This window comes from Carlito syrichta, unplaced genomic scaffold (genome assembly GCF_000164805.1).
Source record: "Carlito syrichta isolate Samal-C Ts95f unplaced genomic scaffold, Tarsius_syrichta-2.0.1 Scaffold288979, whole genome shotgun sequence".
NCBI lineage: Eukaryota > Metazoa > Chordata > Mammalia > Primates > Tarsiidae > Carlito > Carlito syrichta.
In genome coordinates this window covers 486,372-506,920 of record NW_007233075.1, presented here as the reverse complement: position 1 = coordinate 506,920, position 20,549 = coordinate 486,372, and the positions used below count along the sequence as shown (strand labels likewise).

Sequence of the window (20,549 nt, the reverse complement as noted above, 5' to 3'; positions counted from 1 at the left end):
TACTTTTTGAAATAAGATGTTCAGGTTCATCTCATATTTTTTTTTTGACCCCGGTCTTGGAATCAGGTCTTTCTCCAAAGGGCCTTAATCCTGTTAGTGGGGGACAGCTTTTTGGCACCAAGGTCTGGGTTCTTGGAGCACGCTTGTCACATGGTGCACCATTGTAGGGCCATCAGTAAATGCTGAGCTGGAAAATCTACAAAGGCATGTGTGTTCACATATATACATACATGTACACCTACAACTGTGTGGAAAGCACATATGCATACTATAACTCAGACTTTCCAGCACAAATTCAACAACTCTAATTCCAATCTGACAGCCCAGGATTATTGTCACCTTCCTCCTTTCTGGCTTGGTAAGTATTTTCTCCAATGGTGGGAAACCTGGTTTCTGCTTCCCCAATACATTTACTTATTTGTTCCATCAGTGTATTTATTTGTGCAATGTCACCCATCTCCCACCACACTGGCCACTTCTTGCTTTCCCCACTGGCTCCTCCCATCTCTGCATGTAGGGCATGCAGAGACTTTTGTCCCGGGACCCAGGCCTACTGTCACAGAGCACAGATATGATCACTGCTCATCCTCCTCTCTGTTTCTGCTGCTGTCACAGGGGACACACAATTCAATGAAGGAAATCATGGGTGCTGAGCTCTTAAGAATGAAACAGACCTCAAATAATGAAAAGAGAAAAGCTAAAAGATTTACTTCTTAGAAAAAAAAACAAGAAGAGGTAAGAAAAAGACTGTAAAGAACAGACACAAAACTAGGAAGGGCCCACCACCAACGTCTTGGAATGCATCAGAAGAGTCTTTAGAAGGAAAAAATGGCCAATGCTACCAAAAATCATGAAGAAGGTAGAAGGACTCAAAACCGATGCCTCACCAACACTGTCTTCAACTGTGAAATTTAAGCTCTTGCTTGTTAAGTCTCCAAGTGGCTAGACTTTGACATGTCTAACTATAGATAATGGTGTTTTATTGCTGGTAACCATTCTCTTCAAAACTTCATGTTTTCTAGTTTATTTTGGAATACCTGAAAAATTGACAAGCCCTTCTTGTTTCTGTTCATCACTTAAAAATATAGCCTAATCTTATAGAAATCTTGATCAATTTGCTTTCCAAAATAAATGTCTTTAAGTAAATTTACCTCTTTAGTCAACCAAATGTATTCCATTCAGGCTTGTGCCACATATTCGGGCACACATTCTTTGTTCTATAGAGCTCTACACTCTGACAGAAAGCAAGAACACTAATGATGAGGGTAGTTAATAACAGCATGGTATTGGCAATAACACACCCTTGTGAGACAGTGCATCTGTGCCAGGGACTGTGTTAAGCTTTGTAAATTTACTATTTCAGTGCTTGCAATAATCTTACAAGTTTATAATTAATATAATTCTTTAGGAAAGGATAGAAAACAGATGCTTAATACAAAAGTAATTTGTTAATCTGTCCATGGTTGTGCTGTTTTTTAAAAACAGCTTTGAGGCATAATTTACATACCACAAAATTGGCCAAATTCAAGTAACAATTCAATGGTTTTTAGTATATTTACAGTTAGGCATCATCAGCACAATCTAATGTTAGTTCATTGCCCATTTATAGTCATTCCCCATTCTCCATAAGCCCTAGGCACTCACTAATTCCTAACATCACTATTTTCTGTTTTCCAAGGTTATAGTGTAGATAAGTGGCAGAATCAGGGCTCAAAATCAGATCAATACACTCCAAAAGTTCTGAAAGACAAGCCATAAGTCCTGAGATTTAAAATAAATAACGCAAAATTTTATTAAAACAGAAATAAGTGAACTTGCTTCATAAAAGATTTAGTCTACAAAGAATCCATCGTAGTTCCAGTGGCAAGCCCCACCAGGCACTGAGCCTGGTACACAGGCATACCTCAGAGATCCTGTAGGTTCCGTTCCAGACCACCACAATAAACTATCAGAATAGAGTGCATCATGGGAACTTTTTGGTTGCCTGGTGCATATAAAAGTGATGTTTACACTATACTGTAGCCTAGTAAGTGTGTGATAGCATTATGTCTACACAATGTATATACGTTAATTTAAAAATACTTTATTCCTAAAAAATGCTATCAAGCATCTGATACTCAGTGAGTCATAACCTTTTTACTGGTAGAGTCTTGCCTTGATGTTGATGGCTGCTGCTGGATCATGGTAGTGGTTGCTGAAGGTTGAAGTGTCTGTGTCAGTTTCTTAAAGTACGACAACAAACAATTAAATTGCTGCATTGATTAACTCTTCCTTTCAGGAAAGATTTCTCTGTAGTATGTGATGCTGTTGGATAGCATTTTACTGACAGTGGAATTTCCTTCAAAGTAGAAGCCAATCCTCTCAGACTCTGCTACTGTTTTGTCAACTACCTTTACGGGATACTCTAAATTTTTTGCTGTCATTTCAACAATGTCCACAGCACCTTTACCAGGAATAGATTCCATCTCAAACCACTTTCCTTGCTCATCCATAAAAAACAACCCCTCATCTGTTCAAGTTTGATCATGAGATTGCAGCAATTCAGTCTTACCTTCAAGTTCCACTTCTAATTATAGTTACTTTGCTATTTCCACCACACCTGCAGCGACTTCCTCCATGAAAGTCTGGAGTCCCTCAAAGCCATCCATAAGGGTCAGCATCAACTTCTTCCAAATTCCTTTTAATGTTGATATTTTAAACTACTCTTACAAATAACAGATGTTCTTAATGGCATCTAGAATGGTGAATCCTTTCCAGAAGGTTTTGACTAGGCTTTGCCCAGATCCATTAGAAGAATCACTATCTATGGCACTTATAGCCTTACAAAATGTATTTCATAAATAACAAGACTTCAAAGTCAAAATGATTCCTTGATCCATGGGCTGCAGAATGAATGTTGTGTTAGCAGGCATGAAAACAACATTCATCTCCTTGTATATCATCAGAGCTCTTAAGTAACCAGGTGCATTGCCAATCAGCAATAATATTTTGAAAATAACCTTTTTTCCCTGAGGAGTAGGTGTCAAGAGTGGGCTTAAAATATTCAGTTAACCATCCAGTAAACGAATGTGTTTTCATCCAGGTTTTGTTGTTCCATTTACAGGCAGAATAGGTTTAGCATAATTCTTAAGGGCACTAGGATTTTTGGAATAATACATAAGCATTGGCTTCAGCTTAATATCACAGCTGCATGAGTCCCTAATAAGAGAGTCAGTCTGTCTTTTGAAGCCTTGAAGCCAGGCATTGGCCACTCCTCTCTAGCTATGAAATTTCTAGATGGCATCGTCTTCTAACAGAAGATGGTTTCTACACTGAAAATCTGTTGATTAGTGTAGTTACTATCATCACTGATGTCAGCTAGATTCTCTGGAGAATTTGTTGCAGCTTCTCCATTAGCACTTGTTGCTTCACCTTGCATGTTTATTTTATGGAGATGGCTTCTTTCCTTAATCCTTATGAACCAACCTCTGCTGGCTTCAGACTTTTCTTCTGTACCTTCCTCATCTCTCTCAGCCTTAACAGAATTGAAGGGTGACAGGGCCTTGATCTGGATTAGGCTTTGGCTTAAGGGAATGTCATGGCTGGTTTGATCTTCTATCCCGGTCATTCAAACTTTCTCCATATCAGCAGCAAGGCTGTTCTATTTTCTTATCATTCATATGTTTACTGGAGTAGCATTTATAATTTCCTTAAGAATTTTTCCTTTGCATTCACAACTTGGCTACCTGTTTGGCACAAGAGACACAGCTTTGGGCCTTTCTCAGCTTTTGACCTGCCTTCCTCACTAAGTTTAGTCATTTCTAGCTTTTGACTTTAAGTGAGATGTGTAACTTTTCCTTTCATTTGTAAGGTTACACTGTGGGGTTACAAACTGGCCTAATTTCAATGTTGTTGTGTCTCAGGGAATAGAGAGGCCCAAGGTAAGAGAGGCCCAAGGGAAACAGCTGGTTGGTAGAACGGTGAGAACATATAAAAACACTTACAGATTAAGTTCACCGTCTCATATGGTATGGTTCATGGTACCCCAAACAGTTACAATGATAACATCAAAGATCACCAATCACAGGTCACTCTAACTGATATCATCATCATGCAAAATTTGAAGTACTGAGAGAATTACCAAAATGTGACACAGAGACACAAAGTCAGCACCTGCTGCTGGGTGAATGGCATTAACAGATTTGTTCGATGCAGGGTTGCCACAAATTTTTAATTTGTAAGAAACATAGTATCTGTGAAAGGTAATAAGATGGGATATACCTGTATATTTCCTTGAATACCATCACACAGCCTACTCTTAGCTCATTAATTATGAAAAATCCGTGCATTTCTCAATGCTTTTAAGATTTAATTCAACTAACAATTTTGACATATCTAATTTTTATGCTCCCTCATGATATAATTTAAGTAGAACTATACAGTCAAGAAATATTAGGACTAGAAGGGATTTTAGAAATACTCAAGTCTACTCTCATTTTACAGGCAAGAAGACCAAAGCTCAGAAAGGCCAAATGTCTTGCTCAAAGTTACACATGGCTGGATCTGCAATTCACCTCTTCCTAAAAGTGTGTCTTGAGTTTTATTGGTTTCTATAGATGTGGAGCCTATGATAATATCTTCCACATCACAGAGGCTTCACTATGTCGAGCGAATGCAATTCCAAACATATTATCACATTGTCATCATTGATATGCAATATATGAAGCCAAATAATTCTAATAACACACTTACACAAGACTTTCACATTTCCCTGATTCAGATTTTCAGGAACCCCTGAGACCTACGTAATACACAAAGCCATGGATGGCAGGTCTGGAAAACCATGAGGCCGCCAATAAAAGATGCAAATTTCTGCACTTTAAAAAGACATTTAAAGACTCAGGCACCTATGTAAGTAGATTTGGCTTTCAACATACACAAAGTCACCACTGAGAAGATCGCACTCCCACACGCTCCAACACTGGGCATGCATACAAGTCCCTGACCCGCATCATGCCAGCCATGCCTGAGAACTGATGCAGATCCAGGCTGCAGGAAGAAAGTGCTCCAGCTGCCAGCACGGCCCTGCAGAGCATGGTGATCATGGGATGACCCAGCACTGCTCCTGCTAACCATTCTCTTCAGGTGACTGGGTGCTGGTGCAGCCCACCGTGCACTGGAAGTAGACAACACTGCAAACCGTGCTGCGCCACAGGCAAGCAAGTTTCAGCAAGAGCGGAGGGAAGCAGAATTCTGTCTCTGTCAAGCAAATTGTAACCACAACTTTCTTGTGACATTGTTGTTAGGGAAGGAAGTGGCAATGGAGAGAGAATAAGAAGGAAAAAGAGAATGTATTGTGATAAAAGGGTTTATCTGACACATGGAATAAAGCAGAGGTACATAAGCAACAGAATTAGAAAGGACAGGACAACTATCTTGACAGAAACACCCCATAGTATAAAGTGTTTAATCTCTCCTCTCGCGGTACACATGCACACTGCCTTGTGAGTAAAAACTATACTTTATTCTTTTTAGCAAATAAATACTTTTGGTATTAATAAAAAAAAAACTGAGGAGAAAACATAAAATTTTAGTTTTTGTAGACTAAAAAAATTGGAAGATTTATTGTCAAATAATTATTAGTAGTCTGACTCTTCTAGAAGCAGCTAATTATTTGCTTGATATGCCATTATAATTGGGCAAAATTTATATGAATGCCAGAGCCATATTACTGAAACTCTACTATATGCAAGTAAATCAAAATATGCACATAGAAAATCTTATGGCCATCCTTTAAATGAGATCAGTATCTATTGAAACTGTACAGGTTTTAAAAATTAGATTCAAAGTATAAGGTAGACCCCCAAAGGTGGGCAGATTTTTTCCATAAAGAAACAAACACTGACTATTTCAGGGCTGCAAGCCATGTCTGGGCTCTGCCATGCCCACTCACCCTGTGCTGTCCTGTAAGAGCAGCTGCCAACTACAGGAAACTGGCCTGTGCAGCTGTGTTCCAATAAAACTTTATTTACAAATACAGTCAGCCGAAGGCCATAGTTTGCCAACCCTGGAAGTAGATACCATATTATATGAGTTAGAGAAAGGGTGATTTCATGTTTTTATAAGATAAAGAAATTTTCAATTTCTTTATTGAATCTTAAAAAAACTTAAGTAGCATGTAGGTCTTACCTGATTGGGTATCCTCAAGGGGGGCCTTGGACCTCCAGGGTACCGAGGTGACATAAAAGGCTATCAAAGTAAAACAAACAAATAAACAAAACAAAAAACAGCACAATGTAAAATACAGATCTGAAAATAAACTACTTTTAAAAATTTTAGAATTTTTAAATAACATAAATCCATTTACTTTCTTATGTGGCTGTGTTCAGTAGAATAAATGCTTTTAAGAAAAATTACCACCCTGCTTCTTATTTTGTAGAATATCTGAAAAATTTTCCAAAGATAATGTAAAATCATCAGAGATGACTAACTACAGTAAAAATGTTTTAAATATGAATATTAAAATAATGGTATATAAGGGGCAAAAAATAAGATTAAGAAACAGGCAACTGAATAAAAAGGGACTTCAAGAGATGCTTACTGGCTAACTAGTTACATTATTATACAAATTAGGTAAGTAATAAAATACTTTTGACTGAATTATTGGATTTGGTCATCAATTTCCTTTAATAATTTTAAGCTGCCAAATTTCATTCTTCTTTTATAGCTCTTTTAAAAATAATAAAGAAATTTATTTCCCAAGGGTCATTTGTAGTCAAAAAAAGCTATGACTTTTCCTCATCATGGATTTGCTGGAATTCAAAATTGACTAAGCCAGGTGTTGTGGTGCACACCTGTAGTCCCAACTACTTAGGAGGCTGAGGCAGAAAGGTCTCTTGAGCCCAGGAGTCTGAGATCAGCTAGGGATTCTGTCTCTAAAAAAAATTTTTTTTTAGTTAACTATAAATTTTAAAATTGAAATTTCTTTGCATATTTTGACCCTATCAAATCATGAAGTGCGTATTTTTAACAAAAGAAACAAATTGTCATATGTTAAAATCAAGTTAATTTATGTTACGAGATGAGTCAGAGGCTCCTAAGATGCACTAAATCTGTCAGTCTAGAAGCTGTCTGAAAAATTTCTGAAAGTATCATTTAGTGATTGTCTAAAGTTGGGTGAAAGGAGAATTTTTGATCACTCCGATTTTTTTTTTTTTTTTTTTTGAGTTGGAGTCTCACTATGTCGCCCAGACTGAAGTACAGTGGCCACTCCCGGCCACCGCAGCCTCGACCTGCTGAGCTCCGGCGATCCTTCCGCCTCAGCCTTCCAAGTAGCCGGAATTACAGGCATGCGCTACCATGCCCGGCTGATTTTTTGATTTATTGTAGAGATGAGGTCTCGCCAAGTTGCCCAGGCGGGTCTCGAACCTGTGGGCTCAGGCAATCCATTCACCTCAGCCTCCCAAAGGCACGGGTTTATAGGCTGAGCCACCGAGCCAGGCTGATCACTCAGATTTAAGCAACAAATTTTTAGAAATTTATTAAATTATTTAAAATTCTATTTTTACTACATTTTCTAGAAACAACAGAAAAATTATATTTCTGTTTAAGTACATCTCAATACATAATTGCTCAAAAGTAAGCAAATCATCAGCTCTAAAGAGATGAATATTAAGATATTAAGAATGAATTAATATTAAATAAGCATCAATTTGATACATAGCAAGTAGACAAAGGCATGGGCAAGTTGAATGTATAGTACTTTATGGAAGTAAACCCTACATTTAGAATGCATTTTCTACAGACATTTTTAGAGATTAGGACTGCAGTTCATGGATACACATCTTCCAAGTCTGTTTTAAAAGCAGTCTCTAAAAAATAAAATCCCAATTAATTTCTACTGCATAGGTTTTTTTTTCTATAGTATCTTTTGGAGGTTCTGACAAACCAACAAGAGGAACTTCACAATCAACAAGCAATTTGGCTCTCTGCTCACTGTGTCCTTATACATAATGGGCTCCCAGGATTACCTTTCAATACATGAGCAGAAAAAATGGATTATTCAGGTAGTACTGTAACCTCTAACTGATAAAATTTAAGCAAATTTTCCAGTTTTAACAAAATGGATTTTAAAATGTTTAGTTTTCACATATTTGATGTAAGTTGTCACTCTTTTACCATTTTAAAACTTTAAATGGAAGAATAAATTAACTATATCTAACCCAATACAAGCTAATTCTTAAATTCACACTCTCTCTGTTAACTTTCCCTTTCCCTTCTCAATCACCTTATTTTTACTTAGGAAAATCGGCTTTTAAATTATGGACTTCCTGTAAAAATTTAATAATTAAATATGATGTCATTGTTTTTGTAATGGTTGCTTTTCTTTTACAAAGTAATGTTTTATATATATTCATTCATTCAAAGTATAATATCAACTTAGTTTTTGAAACAGAGAAATAAAAATAGATTACTAATAATTCCTATCTATAATAAAGCCACATTGAAATGGAATCAAGGTAGAATTATGAGACAAATATCACTAAATATCAAATGTTGAAAAAATAGAAGTGCCTTATTTGAGATTTGTGTGTTCATCTGAGTGTAAAAAGGTGCTACAGTGTTAATCCATCGAGTATTTGAAAGGATAATTTTTTCTAGTGGTGGCACTGTGAATAAAGGTATTTTAGTGAACTGTCTGTGCCTCCCTACCTGAATGAAGCCTTGTCACGTGAAGGTTGTGAGAGTCAGTGCCTATGCTATCGGGGAACCCACTGGCTCCTACAAAATCAGATGGCAACAGACAGATTCTGTTACTAAGTCCATTTATTTGCTCTTACATGTCCTCTTCCAAGAAATTCAAATCTATGTGGTCATTTTTTTGGTTAAAAAAAAGAAAATTAAAAATCATTTATAAACTCTAATCTACAGCTATAAAATTATAGAGCATAAAATGACAAAAATCTAGTTAATTTAGATAAAAATCTACTACTCTTACCTAAATATAAAGATTGCTATTTTTTTCTTTTTTGAGTTGGAGTTTCACTCTATCACCCAGGCTGGATGAAGGGCAGTGCCTTGCTCCTGGCCACTGCACCCTGACCTGCTGGGCTCAGGAGATCCTTCCACCTCAGACATTCATGTAGCTGGAAACTGAGGGACATGCCACCACACCCGGCTACTTTTTTTACATATTGTAGAGATTCGGTCTTGCAAAGTTGCCCAGGCTGGTCTCCGACCCATGGGCTCAGGCAGTGCTCTCACCTCGGTCTCCCAAAGTGTGGGGATTATAGGCGTGAGCCACCGCACCCGGCAAGATTGCTATTTTTAAAGTATTCAATAAAAAGTTAGTGCTGTTTAACATAAATTCAGATGGATCCTTATCTTAAATTATCTAAATGACCACCCATATCCTCAACTGCCTAGTGAATTAGCTTGTATAGACAGCCCTAGAACTCAAGAGCTTGCATATAAGCAACTGAGAATACGCTGTACTAGCATGTGTACTACACTATTCAGACGTCAATCTGCTTTTAAATTTAAAAAATGGAAACAAATTAAAATCATTTTATGGTAAAACAGGAATCTGTCTAAGGGACTGCCTACTTATAACATAAATCCATCAGTCCACCCCACAACAGCAGCCTAGGAGGCACAGGTTCTGCAGAAGGCTCCTTGGCTACTCACGTGTGCTAACTCTTCACATTTGGGGCAATGTGCTTATTTAAAAAATAGTTTGGCCAGCCAGGCTCGGTGGCTCAGCCTGTAATCCCACGCCTCTGGGAGGCTGAGGGAGTGGATTGCCTGAGCCCACAGGTTCGAGACCCACCTGGGCAGCGAGACCTCATCTCTACAATAAATCAAAAAATCAGCCGGGCGTGGTAGTGCATGCCTGTAATTCCAGCTACTTGGAAGGCTGAGGCGGAAGGATCGCTGAGCCCAGCAGGTCGAGGCTGCGGTGGCCGGGAGTGGCCACTGCACTCCAGTCTGGGTGACAGAGTGAGACTCCAACTCAAAAAAAAAATAGTTTGGCCTATTTTAAATATTTGCCTGATGGTATCGTGATGGTGAATCATCATTTTAACTAGAAAAAGCCCTCCCCTCGAAAGAGTTACTTACAATATGTGTGGGAGCAACATTTCAGGGGCTCAGGGCCTATATACTAGTGTCTGCACCACCTTTTATCAGTGGAGTGGCCTTGAACTAGCAGCCTTCGGAGAGTTTTGGTTACTCAACCTTGAAACAAGGAAGTTGAACCTGAAGGTTTCTAAAGCCCCTATAAGTAAGGGACCCATGATTCTGTCTTTATTGTTTTCAGTATTGTCTTTACTGTTTCCAGTATTTCCCTTAAATAGAAATGTTAGCATACTGTGGAGAGCTGTTAGTATTTGCAGTGTGTGTGGGAGTGGGGAGGATGGGGGATACAGCATGTGCTCCTAACACACAAACCATCTTACCAAGGAGTTGGACAAAATTATTAATATGCTTTGTAGAGAAAAATAAAAACCTAGTTAAAAAATAAATATATCAACAAACAATGGTGCTTTTTGCTGTGTCAGATTAAAGGTCGGCTGGGAGAATAAAAAAGCTGTATTTATCAATGAGAAGGCATGGTAAAAATGGCTCAACAGCAAGTATTTCTTAAACAGCTGTAAAGGCGCTGTTCTAGGTGGTGGGATAGATCAGCCAATGAAGCAGATAAAGATGATTGCCCTCTGTTTGGGATTTTTTTCAGGTCATAGTCTTGTAATTAATAGGAGAAACAATTTTTTGGAATAATTATTTTCTAAATCAGTTCACTAATCTGGAACAAATAGAAAGTTCTCTTCACCAAATGGCAAGTATCAATGAAAACCCAAAGAAAATAATATTCCAATCTGGCACTTTCCCTCAAAAGTCATGTTATATCATCCCTATCTGACAGAACATGCAGTGCTAAGGATGGTGGAAAATCAAACTCATAATGTAAGATTCTCTACTTCATAATAGAAGATAAACTGGGTAGCATGGCTACTACTCTGACATACAAAAACTACATTAACAGTTATAAATTCTCATTTCCATGTGTTTCAGTTGCTGCCTATGCTAGAGACTGAATGTGTCCCCATAAAATTCATGTGTTGAAGTCCTAATCCCCAATGTAATGGTATCTGGAGGTGGGCCTTTGGGAGTGATGGGGTCATGACGGTGGAGTCTCATGAATGGGATTAGTGCCCTCATAAAAAGAGGCACCAGAGGGATGCTCCATCTTTCTGCCATATGAGCGCATGGCCATGTGTAAACCAGGAAGAGAGCCTCACCAGGAACCAATCAGGCTGCCGCCTTGATCTTGGCCTTCCCAGACTTCAGAACTTTGGGGAATAAATTTCTGTTGATTAAGCTTCCTGGTCCATGGCATTTTTATTATAATAGACCAGACTAACACAGCCTAGGATGAATGGAATAGCCCAAAGTAGAAGGAATAAAAACATATTCAAAGTCAGAAAATCAATAAACATCTGAATACAAAATGAAAGAAAAAAAACTCTAATAGAAATACAAATCAAATATTCAGTTCATATCCTTTAAATAGTCTTTTAGAGAAAATTATACCACTTAGAATCATAATTTATTTCAGAATAAAGGCTATTACATTTTAAAAGATTATTATTTTCTATTATATCAAGAATTATTCATGGAATTTTCAGCTTCTTTTTCTAAAAGAGAGATTTTCCTTATTCCTTGCTCTTTTTGCTAGTGGGAAGTAGTGTTTCCCTCTTCTTATTTGATCTTTCATAAGCCCTTAGTGTTTTATCTCAATTCCCTAAGAATTAGAAGGAACTAGCTCTTTCTCTTCTCTGTACTAGTTTAAGTTAGACTGACCAGTCTTATTCTTTCCTTCTCTGAAGCTCCCAGGTCCCTCAGTGGAATTGTTTTATAATTTATAAGTACCAAAATTACCATATACCATTTTAAGCCCTAACTTCTTTTAAGTTGTATATGATAAAGTGTACATCTTAAATGACACATTGCTCCAATGCTGTCAATTTTGTTAATATTTTCTAACATTGTAAACAGTTTTTTTAAGAAAAGTATAACTATGATTTACCAACAACAGAATACTCTCTACATACACCTTGAGATAACTCTGTATTGTCCTTTCTCTGCCAGGTAAATTACTGTTGACTCCTCATGGGCCAGTGTCAATGTCACCCCCTCCTTAAAGGATCTCTCTAGGCTCCTTCCTTGACTTCATCAACACTGTTTATCCCAGCTACCATGGATGATTCAGTGCACTGCAGCATAATGCATACTTTGACATGAAGGCAAGAACACAAAGCAACATCAGAGCAAGCGGTTACCTTAATGTCAAGGTAATTAGTCCATGAAATAAAGCTGGCATTTCTTAGAAGACTGATGTATAATGTATAAATCACCTTATATCCCATTGTAAATGTTTCATCATGGCTCTAAAAGTTCTTTAAATCCTAGTCTTGAGGTATAAATTGATAATAAAGAAAGTTTAAAATCATTAAAAATAAAAATAAAAAAATTCTTTAAAATGCCAATAACTAAGCATTTTCTATCTTCTTTTATTCTATGAGTACAATTTAGAACAAATCAATGATGAAGAGACAATTAACACTAACTTCAACGGAATGGACAGATTAACATTTAGGACAGTGTATACTTCAGGAAACTTAGAAGTCTGAAGTACATTCTACAACACACAATTTTACAGGATTTATCTAATCTAAAGTAACTGAACTTTTTTGTGGATAAAATTATTTATATGAAATTAGCTTCTAAGTTTGAAAACTTAGAAGATTTAAAATTTTTTAAATGATTGAAAGAAATATATAAATACTAAGTTTAAGGAAATATAAAGTTACAAAAAAAATTAGCAAATGATCATTCACTTAACAAATTACTTCTTTCTTCACAAAATTACCCACTTCAAGTTTTGCAAGTTGTATTTTACATTTATAATAAAATATGACATGCCATTGTATGCAACTATGCCTTTTAGAAACATGTTAAAGCTAGAAGTTTAACCTTTTAGAGTTGACTACACCAACCTCCCTACTTGACCTAAAGAAAACTTAACTTCTTACCTCCATTTTAGTATGCCGACCTCTGTGACACCCTGCCATGGGACACCTTCAGGATAAAGCAGGTACACACACTCTGCCTATGATCAACCAACCATCATGAACCACCTGACTCGGGGCTCCCTCTGGGCCCCCCATGGGCAGCCACCTGCTCAGTGTGGATTCCTGACCTCCCACCACTCCAGCATGAAGAGGGCAAAGGCAGCAGTCGCTCAGGCTACCAAATTCATTTGCATAGAGAACACAAATTAGCATGTGCTCTTGACTCACCAGACTAACAAGAGATGTGACAACTGAAACGAAATAAACTTAAAAAGCTCTCTCTTTTCTTGAACCTTTGTGGTAGCATTTTGACAATCTTTGTAGTCTTTAGTCGAGGTGTGTATGTTTTTGAGTGGGATGTGACAGGTAATGGGGGAATGGTAGGTGGTGGTGGAGGGGAATGTGGTGTGGTATCATCGTCGTAGGTCAACTCTCATCACAATGTGATGACTTCCAGTGTGGCTCTGGAAGGAAGCAGCCAGCCTGTCCTGAGAGTGGATGGAGCAGGTATGTGGTGAGTAGCTGGTGGGTCCAGCAGGTGGATCTTGGGCTGAGGGATGAACAGTCATGCCAGAAACATCCAGCAGACATATAAGGAAGGTTTGACCCTCTTGTATAAAATCTCACCTGACCAATATATTTGTCTGGTTAAAAACTGGTCATATCTACTAATGTCATAAAGAGTAAACCCACTCTTGGGACAGCATATCTGGCTATCTAGTGAGAAAGTGCTTAGAAGTCTAAAGTCCTGCTTGCTCACGTAGGTTAAATGACATCTTGCAGAGGATCTAATCAGAGTAAGTCAAGAACAATGACTGGGGGAAGGCAGGGGAGGAAGGCAAGAAGACACTGCACTGCAGTGACTACATCCATTCACAGTATATGAGAGAATGTATGATCTGGTGACTCACATGGACTTTTATTCCCTCCTCCCACTTTCAGGATTCTCTCACTATTTCTGGGTATCAGAGTTGGAATGATGATTCTTGGGGCAGTTTTACAGAGCAGCAGGATTTAGTAACCACAATTGGTATAGAAGAATGCCAGGTTAATTTACACATGATGTGGCAAGAAAAAAGTGGCAACTTATCGATCTTTTCCTGAAGTCTAGACCAGCCATGAGGATGGCCACCAACTCTGTCTAGCTACTTGCCTCTCGGCAGGGTATCTTATAGGGTGCCGTGTTCAGACAGGGGACCCTAATCTTTTTAGATCCAAATAGATCCAAAAAGCGATAATCTTCAGGTCTCAGGAAAAACATGTTTTGGCTTACATGTTTTCTTTCCATTAAGAAAAGTCTCAGCATTTGAGTAAGAACATTAAACATTCTGCTTTAGATAAAAAGCCTGTAGGAAAGTGGTTATTTGCCAAAAAGTAATTTTCTTCCTTCAACATTGAGGCAAAAACACAAGGTACAAAGTGAAATACAGCCTGGAAGAATATGGGGTATATTCAGAAATTACCCTAACTACACAAAGATCAAACATCCAACTTACTGTCCCATGCTGATGTGGTTTAGACACAGATTTAATCTTTCCTTCGAGATCTTCCATGCACTATTTTAAGCAGATACAGGAATATAATTTTTATATTCCTGGATTTAAAACATAATTTAAGAAAATGGTAAATATGGCAGGATATGAATTTTTATTCATAGTCCTGGGAAGGTAATAAAAATATGTTCACTATAAGATTTAACCAAGAGCACAAACATTCTTTTTAAAATGATTATTTTATTAATATGGGCCTATTTTTCAGTTAATTCTCTTTTTCATATATGATTTTCTCGACACAGATTTCTATGTTTTACTTCCAAGAAAATTTTTTTTACTTAAATGTGTTAACTCTCTCGAAGTCATGTGCTATCAATAATACATGATATTGAGAATATTATTTATAAAATCATTATAGAGTAGTGTGACTTCCTTATTTCATTTTCATCATCTTTTATATAAGAAAATTCACATATTTTTTACTTCTTATAATTCCACGAACTACTTTATGAGTTTGGGGTAAAAAGTAATAATGCATAAATTATACATCAAATGAATTTTGTCAAAATTGCTTTATAGTTCCTGTATTTAATTTGTTTAGTTTATCTTCTGTTTTCATGAACATCTCCATCAGACATTACTGACACCCAGTGGATAAGACATTCTTGATTAACACATTTTAATTCCAACTAGTACTAAGCTAATTTAGCCCATGAAATGACATGCTTGTGCTGGCCTATTCTACTGACAAATTTAAGTATGTAGTTCATCTCCCACACATCTTAGATATTCCATCATCATCAACACTTCACTAAAATAACTTACATAAGATAACCGTAAAGCTGTGACAGGTCCAGTTGCCTTGATATTACTTAGGCAAGGCTGACCAAGTACAGCACAGAATCACAAGCAAGTGGGCTCTTTTGATATGATTTAGTCTAAGCATCAAAACTGGTCTCTTCCATGGCAGGCCTTCTCAAGAAGATGAGACTTTTTCTCAAGCCTCCATTGCCATGCAGCCCATAGACTCTGGGGCTGTGATTAGGAACTGTGTTGTCTGCTGGTCTAAGAAACTATAAGTGCTTGAATAATATTCTATAAAACCTTTATTCATTTGCTTAAATCCACTTATATTCAGAAGTACATATAGACACACATTTTCTGGTGTCTATGAGGCAAGGAGCTGGAGTCCACTTGCTCCTGTGCTACCTCCTGTGACTGACATGGCAATGATAGATCAATTAAAAACAAAAACAAACAGCAGCAACCAAAAAAAAAAAAAACAAACAAACCAAGAAACAGTTTCAGTAAGGAAATACATACTTGCGACTTGTAATCCAGGGCAAAGTATAGGGCTGACTCAAACAACAAGGAAGCTAAGACAATAAACCATTCTTTAAAACTGCCTTAATTTTCCATGCAGGAATGCAGAAACATCCCTTCTCTTTCTCCTACTTCACACTCACACTCCCACATTACTCATGGATTCTCTCTGATGGGGCATGGGAGACAGGCGCTTCTAATTATTTAAATATATCGCCCCAAAGCCCACAGCCCTGTGTTCTTAGCCTCCAGTGACCTGATGTGCCAGGGAGGCTTCTACTGATAAGCAGAAGGCTTTTCGGATTCCCAGGCAGAGACAACACTTGTTAAATAAACTGCCCTATGAGGCTGTGTCTGCTGCATAATTGGCTTATTATATATGGTTCTGCTCTTTAAAAATGAAATAATACTCTCATAGTTATTTGGTTACCTACCTATAAACACGAAGTCTATATTTTAAGGCTACTCAACTCTTCTCCAAACAACCTAAGAGAGTGCTTCCACAGATCTGATTTTTATATTTTATAAACTGAGAAATTAGTTCTGAAACTAAAGCTTACAAATTTGGCCAATGCTAATAGTATGAATATAAGTAAGTTGAGAATTCAAACTGCACACAAAGAAGTTTCTTCTGCATCCCCATTTAAAATATACATTCTGAAACACATGTCTTGAGATAAATACATATGCACAATAAAGTATAAAAGAAATTCAAGCGGAAAAATATTTACTGATGTGTGATGTCAGCAATCATTTACAGGATATCAGAAGACAGACAATACTGTCTTCACTTAGGCAGGCACTCGAGGTGACCAATCCACTTTCTGTCCTCTGGGAAGCAGCCCTTGTGCACAGAGGCTTCTGCAGTCCATTCCCTGGTGTCACTTCTTACCCTCAGATAGCGCCTGCCCACCTGGGAGGATGGATGACACCTACAGAGTGCTGTCCTTGACCCTCAGGAGGATGGATGGCTCACAGTAGCCAACACCTCCTCCTGGCAGCCCTCCATTGCCCTCTCTTTCCTTCGGGCACGGCTCCTGGAGAGGGTGGCTGCCTCCAACCTCTCTCCTCCCATGTATCCTGGCTCCACTCTGATGAGGCATCCACCCCACATGGCACTGAACAGGGACACTGTGACCTCAGTGCTGTGACTCCCATGGTCACCCATCAGCTACAAGCTGACTTGCCCTCTCAGCAGTATGTGGCACAGGGGCTGCCCTCTGCCCTGAAGACTCCTGTCATGTCTGGCGTCTCCCTGTCCACTGGCTGGTTCTCTTCATGCCCTGACTTCCTGTCAGTGAAAAGCCTGGGGCCCAGGGCCGTCATGCTCAGCCCATCATCCAGGCGAGGTCAACTGGCTCATGGCTTTTCAGGATACACCGTCTGCTAACAACTCCCAAAGTTGTCTCCAGCCCAGCCTCCACTGTGAGAGTCCAGGACTGTGACCCTGTCCCTGCTCAGCACTCCAAGTGTCAGGCAGCCACCTCGGTCTCAGCTAGCTCACAGTTATGCTTCTGATACCTCCATGTCCTCTGGAAGTTCTACATTCACCAGTGTATGTCACCGTTGAGCACGACACAGGTCTCATAGTCACCCCAGACGTGCCTTTGCTGTCATCTCCACACATCCAGCCACTGCCAATGTCTATTGGCTCCAGCTTCCAAATACGCAATCCAGTCAATCTCACTCCCGCTGCCTGGGTCATATAATAATCTCTTGCCAAAACTGCACGGACAGCCCAGCCGGTCTCTTTGCAGCATACTTTCCTTCGGCAGACTCATCTTGCCTGCAGCCGGATGAGCCCATCTAAGCCTCACTCAGAGCCAAACCCAAGGGCCCAAGACCACCTTAGTGCTCTACCCCATCTGGCCTTCTGGGACCTGCGACTTCCTGTCTACTGTCATCCACCTTCCACCCTACCCTAAACACTCCACTTTGGCTGCCTAGCTGTCTTGCTTTCCCATGAAGAGACCAGCCATGTTCTGGACTCAGGCCTTTGTGCTTGCCTGTCCCTCTGCCTAGACACTTGCCAGGTGTCACATACTACGTCCCTCCTCCTTCAAGTATTTACTCAGATGATATCCCTGGACAAGCTCTGCTCAGCAACCCTCTCCAAAACCCACAGTGCTGCGTCTTCCTTTCTTGTTTTGTCTCTCTCCCTAGCCCCCATCACATCTAACAGATCACACATTTTACAATAATTATTTCCCTTGTTTATGGAGTGTTTCCCTTGGCAGCCTCTGATTTCAGGAGAGCAAAGATCCCATTCATCTTGTTTACGGTAGTGACTCTAGGATGGGATGGGGGCAATAAACACTTGTTGCTGTGTGTCACTGGCACTCTTAGCCAGTGGGTCTCAATTTTCAGTGTGTAACACTCATCTGTTAAAAACAAAACAAAGGACAGCAAATCCAAAGGCTTTCCAGGTCCACGCTCCCGCATCTGAGAATCCTAGCGGTGGGGGCTGTGTGCCTGGGACTCTTGGGTTGGCGGTTCACAGGACTATCTAGAAACATTGGGCCTTGCCGCTGCATCTCTCATCACATTCATCTGAAACAGGTGTGCAAACCTTGGCCTGCAGGGAAGATATGCTCCACCTTGTGTTTCTGTGAGTCAAGTTTTACTGGGACATGACCGTGCATGTGAGTTTACATGGTGTGTGTGGATGCTTTCGTGCCACTGCAGAGTGGGTGGGTGTGACAGGGCCTAGGTCATCTGCAAAGCCTGTGGTATTTTCTCTCAGAAAAAGTCTGTTGACTGTGATATAGAGCCTGAGACAAATTATTCCTGAGCACTGCCTAGTAATCAGTTACTATCTAAGTCGCTAAAGACTTTCTCATGTGTGTATAAGATAACTCCATCCCACTTATACAGGGAATTAACAATATATTTAATGATTCCATCTTTATCTTTAATTTCCCAAAGAATGTGGGCCATTTTTGTTTCTGTAGCCAGAAGTAAATTAATAAAACTAAAATTGTGTTATAAATATCCTTTGCATACTTGCAATTCACTCTATAAATTTCTTATTAGGGATGTCAGTAAAAACTGCAGCACTCTAAGGAAGAATTTTCAACAATATTTTCAAAAGAAAAACTAGAATTTCAAATTATTTGAAAAATAGCCATGCACTTGAGACAGATGTGATTTTAAAATAGGATAACTATTGTTTCATATTAAACATCTGGGGCATCTTTAGCTGGAGTAGCATGAAAGAGCACGGAAAACCAAATACAGGTCTAGGATGGCCAACCAAACCTTTTCCTAGAAACTCATTTTAACAAACAGACAAACAACAACAACAAAAACGGGGTTCCAGTAGGAAGACCCACATGTACTCTCCACACCCGACCCTCCCTCCCACCCTCTATCCAGTCACTGCGGCAAGGTCTTTAGTCATCTGAACTGCAATTTTTAAAAAGCTGATTTAGTTACTTAAGTTGAGCAGTCTTCATTTGTTCTAATAGTCGAGGCCGAAAACCTAGTCTCACAACTGCAGGACAGCATTCTCAAAGCCAGCAGCTTCATGTTTCTGTGGTTGCTTTTATCTTTGTACCAGAAAAGACTTGCTCTATTTTCAACACTTAAAATCTCTGTTTTTAAGGATTCAAAACTTCATTCTTAAGACAATTAAATCTAACTTTTATTTCTTGAGCTTTTATTTAAAAAAAGCAACCTTTCCCACTTCTACTATCTAAATCCTGTGAAATACTATTTCTAATGTCTGAATTTTCAATACATACTTAGATTGTTAGACATTATAGTTTAAGAAATTAATTTTTCTTGAGATTTTCAGTGGCCTACTCATTCACAGCAAGAAAGATATAACAAGTAATCTTTGGGTTTGTCATCTAAGACCTAAGATATGGACAGGGTTTCTGAGAGGGAAAGGGGTTTCTCCTGGTTTAAGATACCTCCTCAGACTAATTGCTGAAGCAGCCATGGTCAGGAAAGCAAACCATTAGAAGAGAAGACAGAGCAAGGTTAATAATAGAAGAGAACTGAGAAAGCATGCAGACTATGTGACTATATGCATCAACCACAGGATAAGACAGGTGCTACCTAGGAGAGAATGGCAGGGCAGATGAATACAGATAGGAGCCCTCTCTAAAACATAGGACTTATTTCCAGAAACAAATTAAATAAACACCCACCCCGAGGAAACATTTACTCGGGACTTGCAAAAACATTTCTTGTTGTTTTCTTCTTTGTTTCAAGTTTTATATTAAATAACTATTCTTCTCATTTTTTATTCATTTTGATCATTTTGACTCTTTTTCTCTTAGAATATCAAGACTACCGCATGACTCAGCTTTGTTTTGCTCTTGTTGTTTTTTGAATGTCATTAACACTGAGACTTTGCTAGTAAATAACAACACCATGGAGAAAAGAGAATTTCCTACTATGTTTTTTTCTTATTGCGTTATTACTATGTAAAGCATTAGGTCAGCCCGCTACAGTGCAGTCTTGCTAAAAATAGAACCTTTGGGAAAAGGCCCAGAATAAGCGGAGACACCAGCAAACTACCGCTAGATGGCAGAGCAGCTTTTCCATGGTCAGTGTCAGGCCTGTAGACAGGAGGGGACTTGCTAACCTGCCTGACGTCTTCCCCCATGCCAAT

General features: G+C 38.8%; 1 protein-coding gene across 2 annotated transcripts in view; it reads right to left on the bottom strand.

Annotated features, from left to right (window-relative positions):
• Positions 1–20,549, bottom strand: part of SSBP2 (single stranded DNA binding protein 2) — a 200,490-nt gene that overhangs the window by 51,680 nt on the left and 128,261 nt on the right. For both annotated transcript variants that reach the window (XM_021710439.1, XM_021710440.1), the window contains one exon: positions 6,169–6,228. In XM_021710439.1, the coding sequence (XP_021566114.1) occupies positions 6,169–6,228 (60 nt within the window). The remainder of the gene's footprint in view (positions 1–6,168; positions 6,229–20,549) is intronic.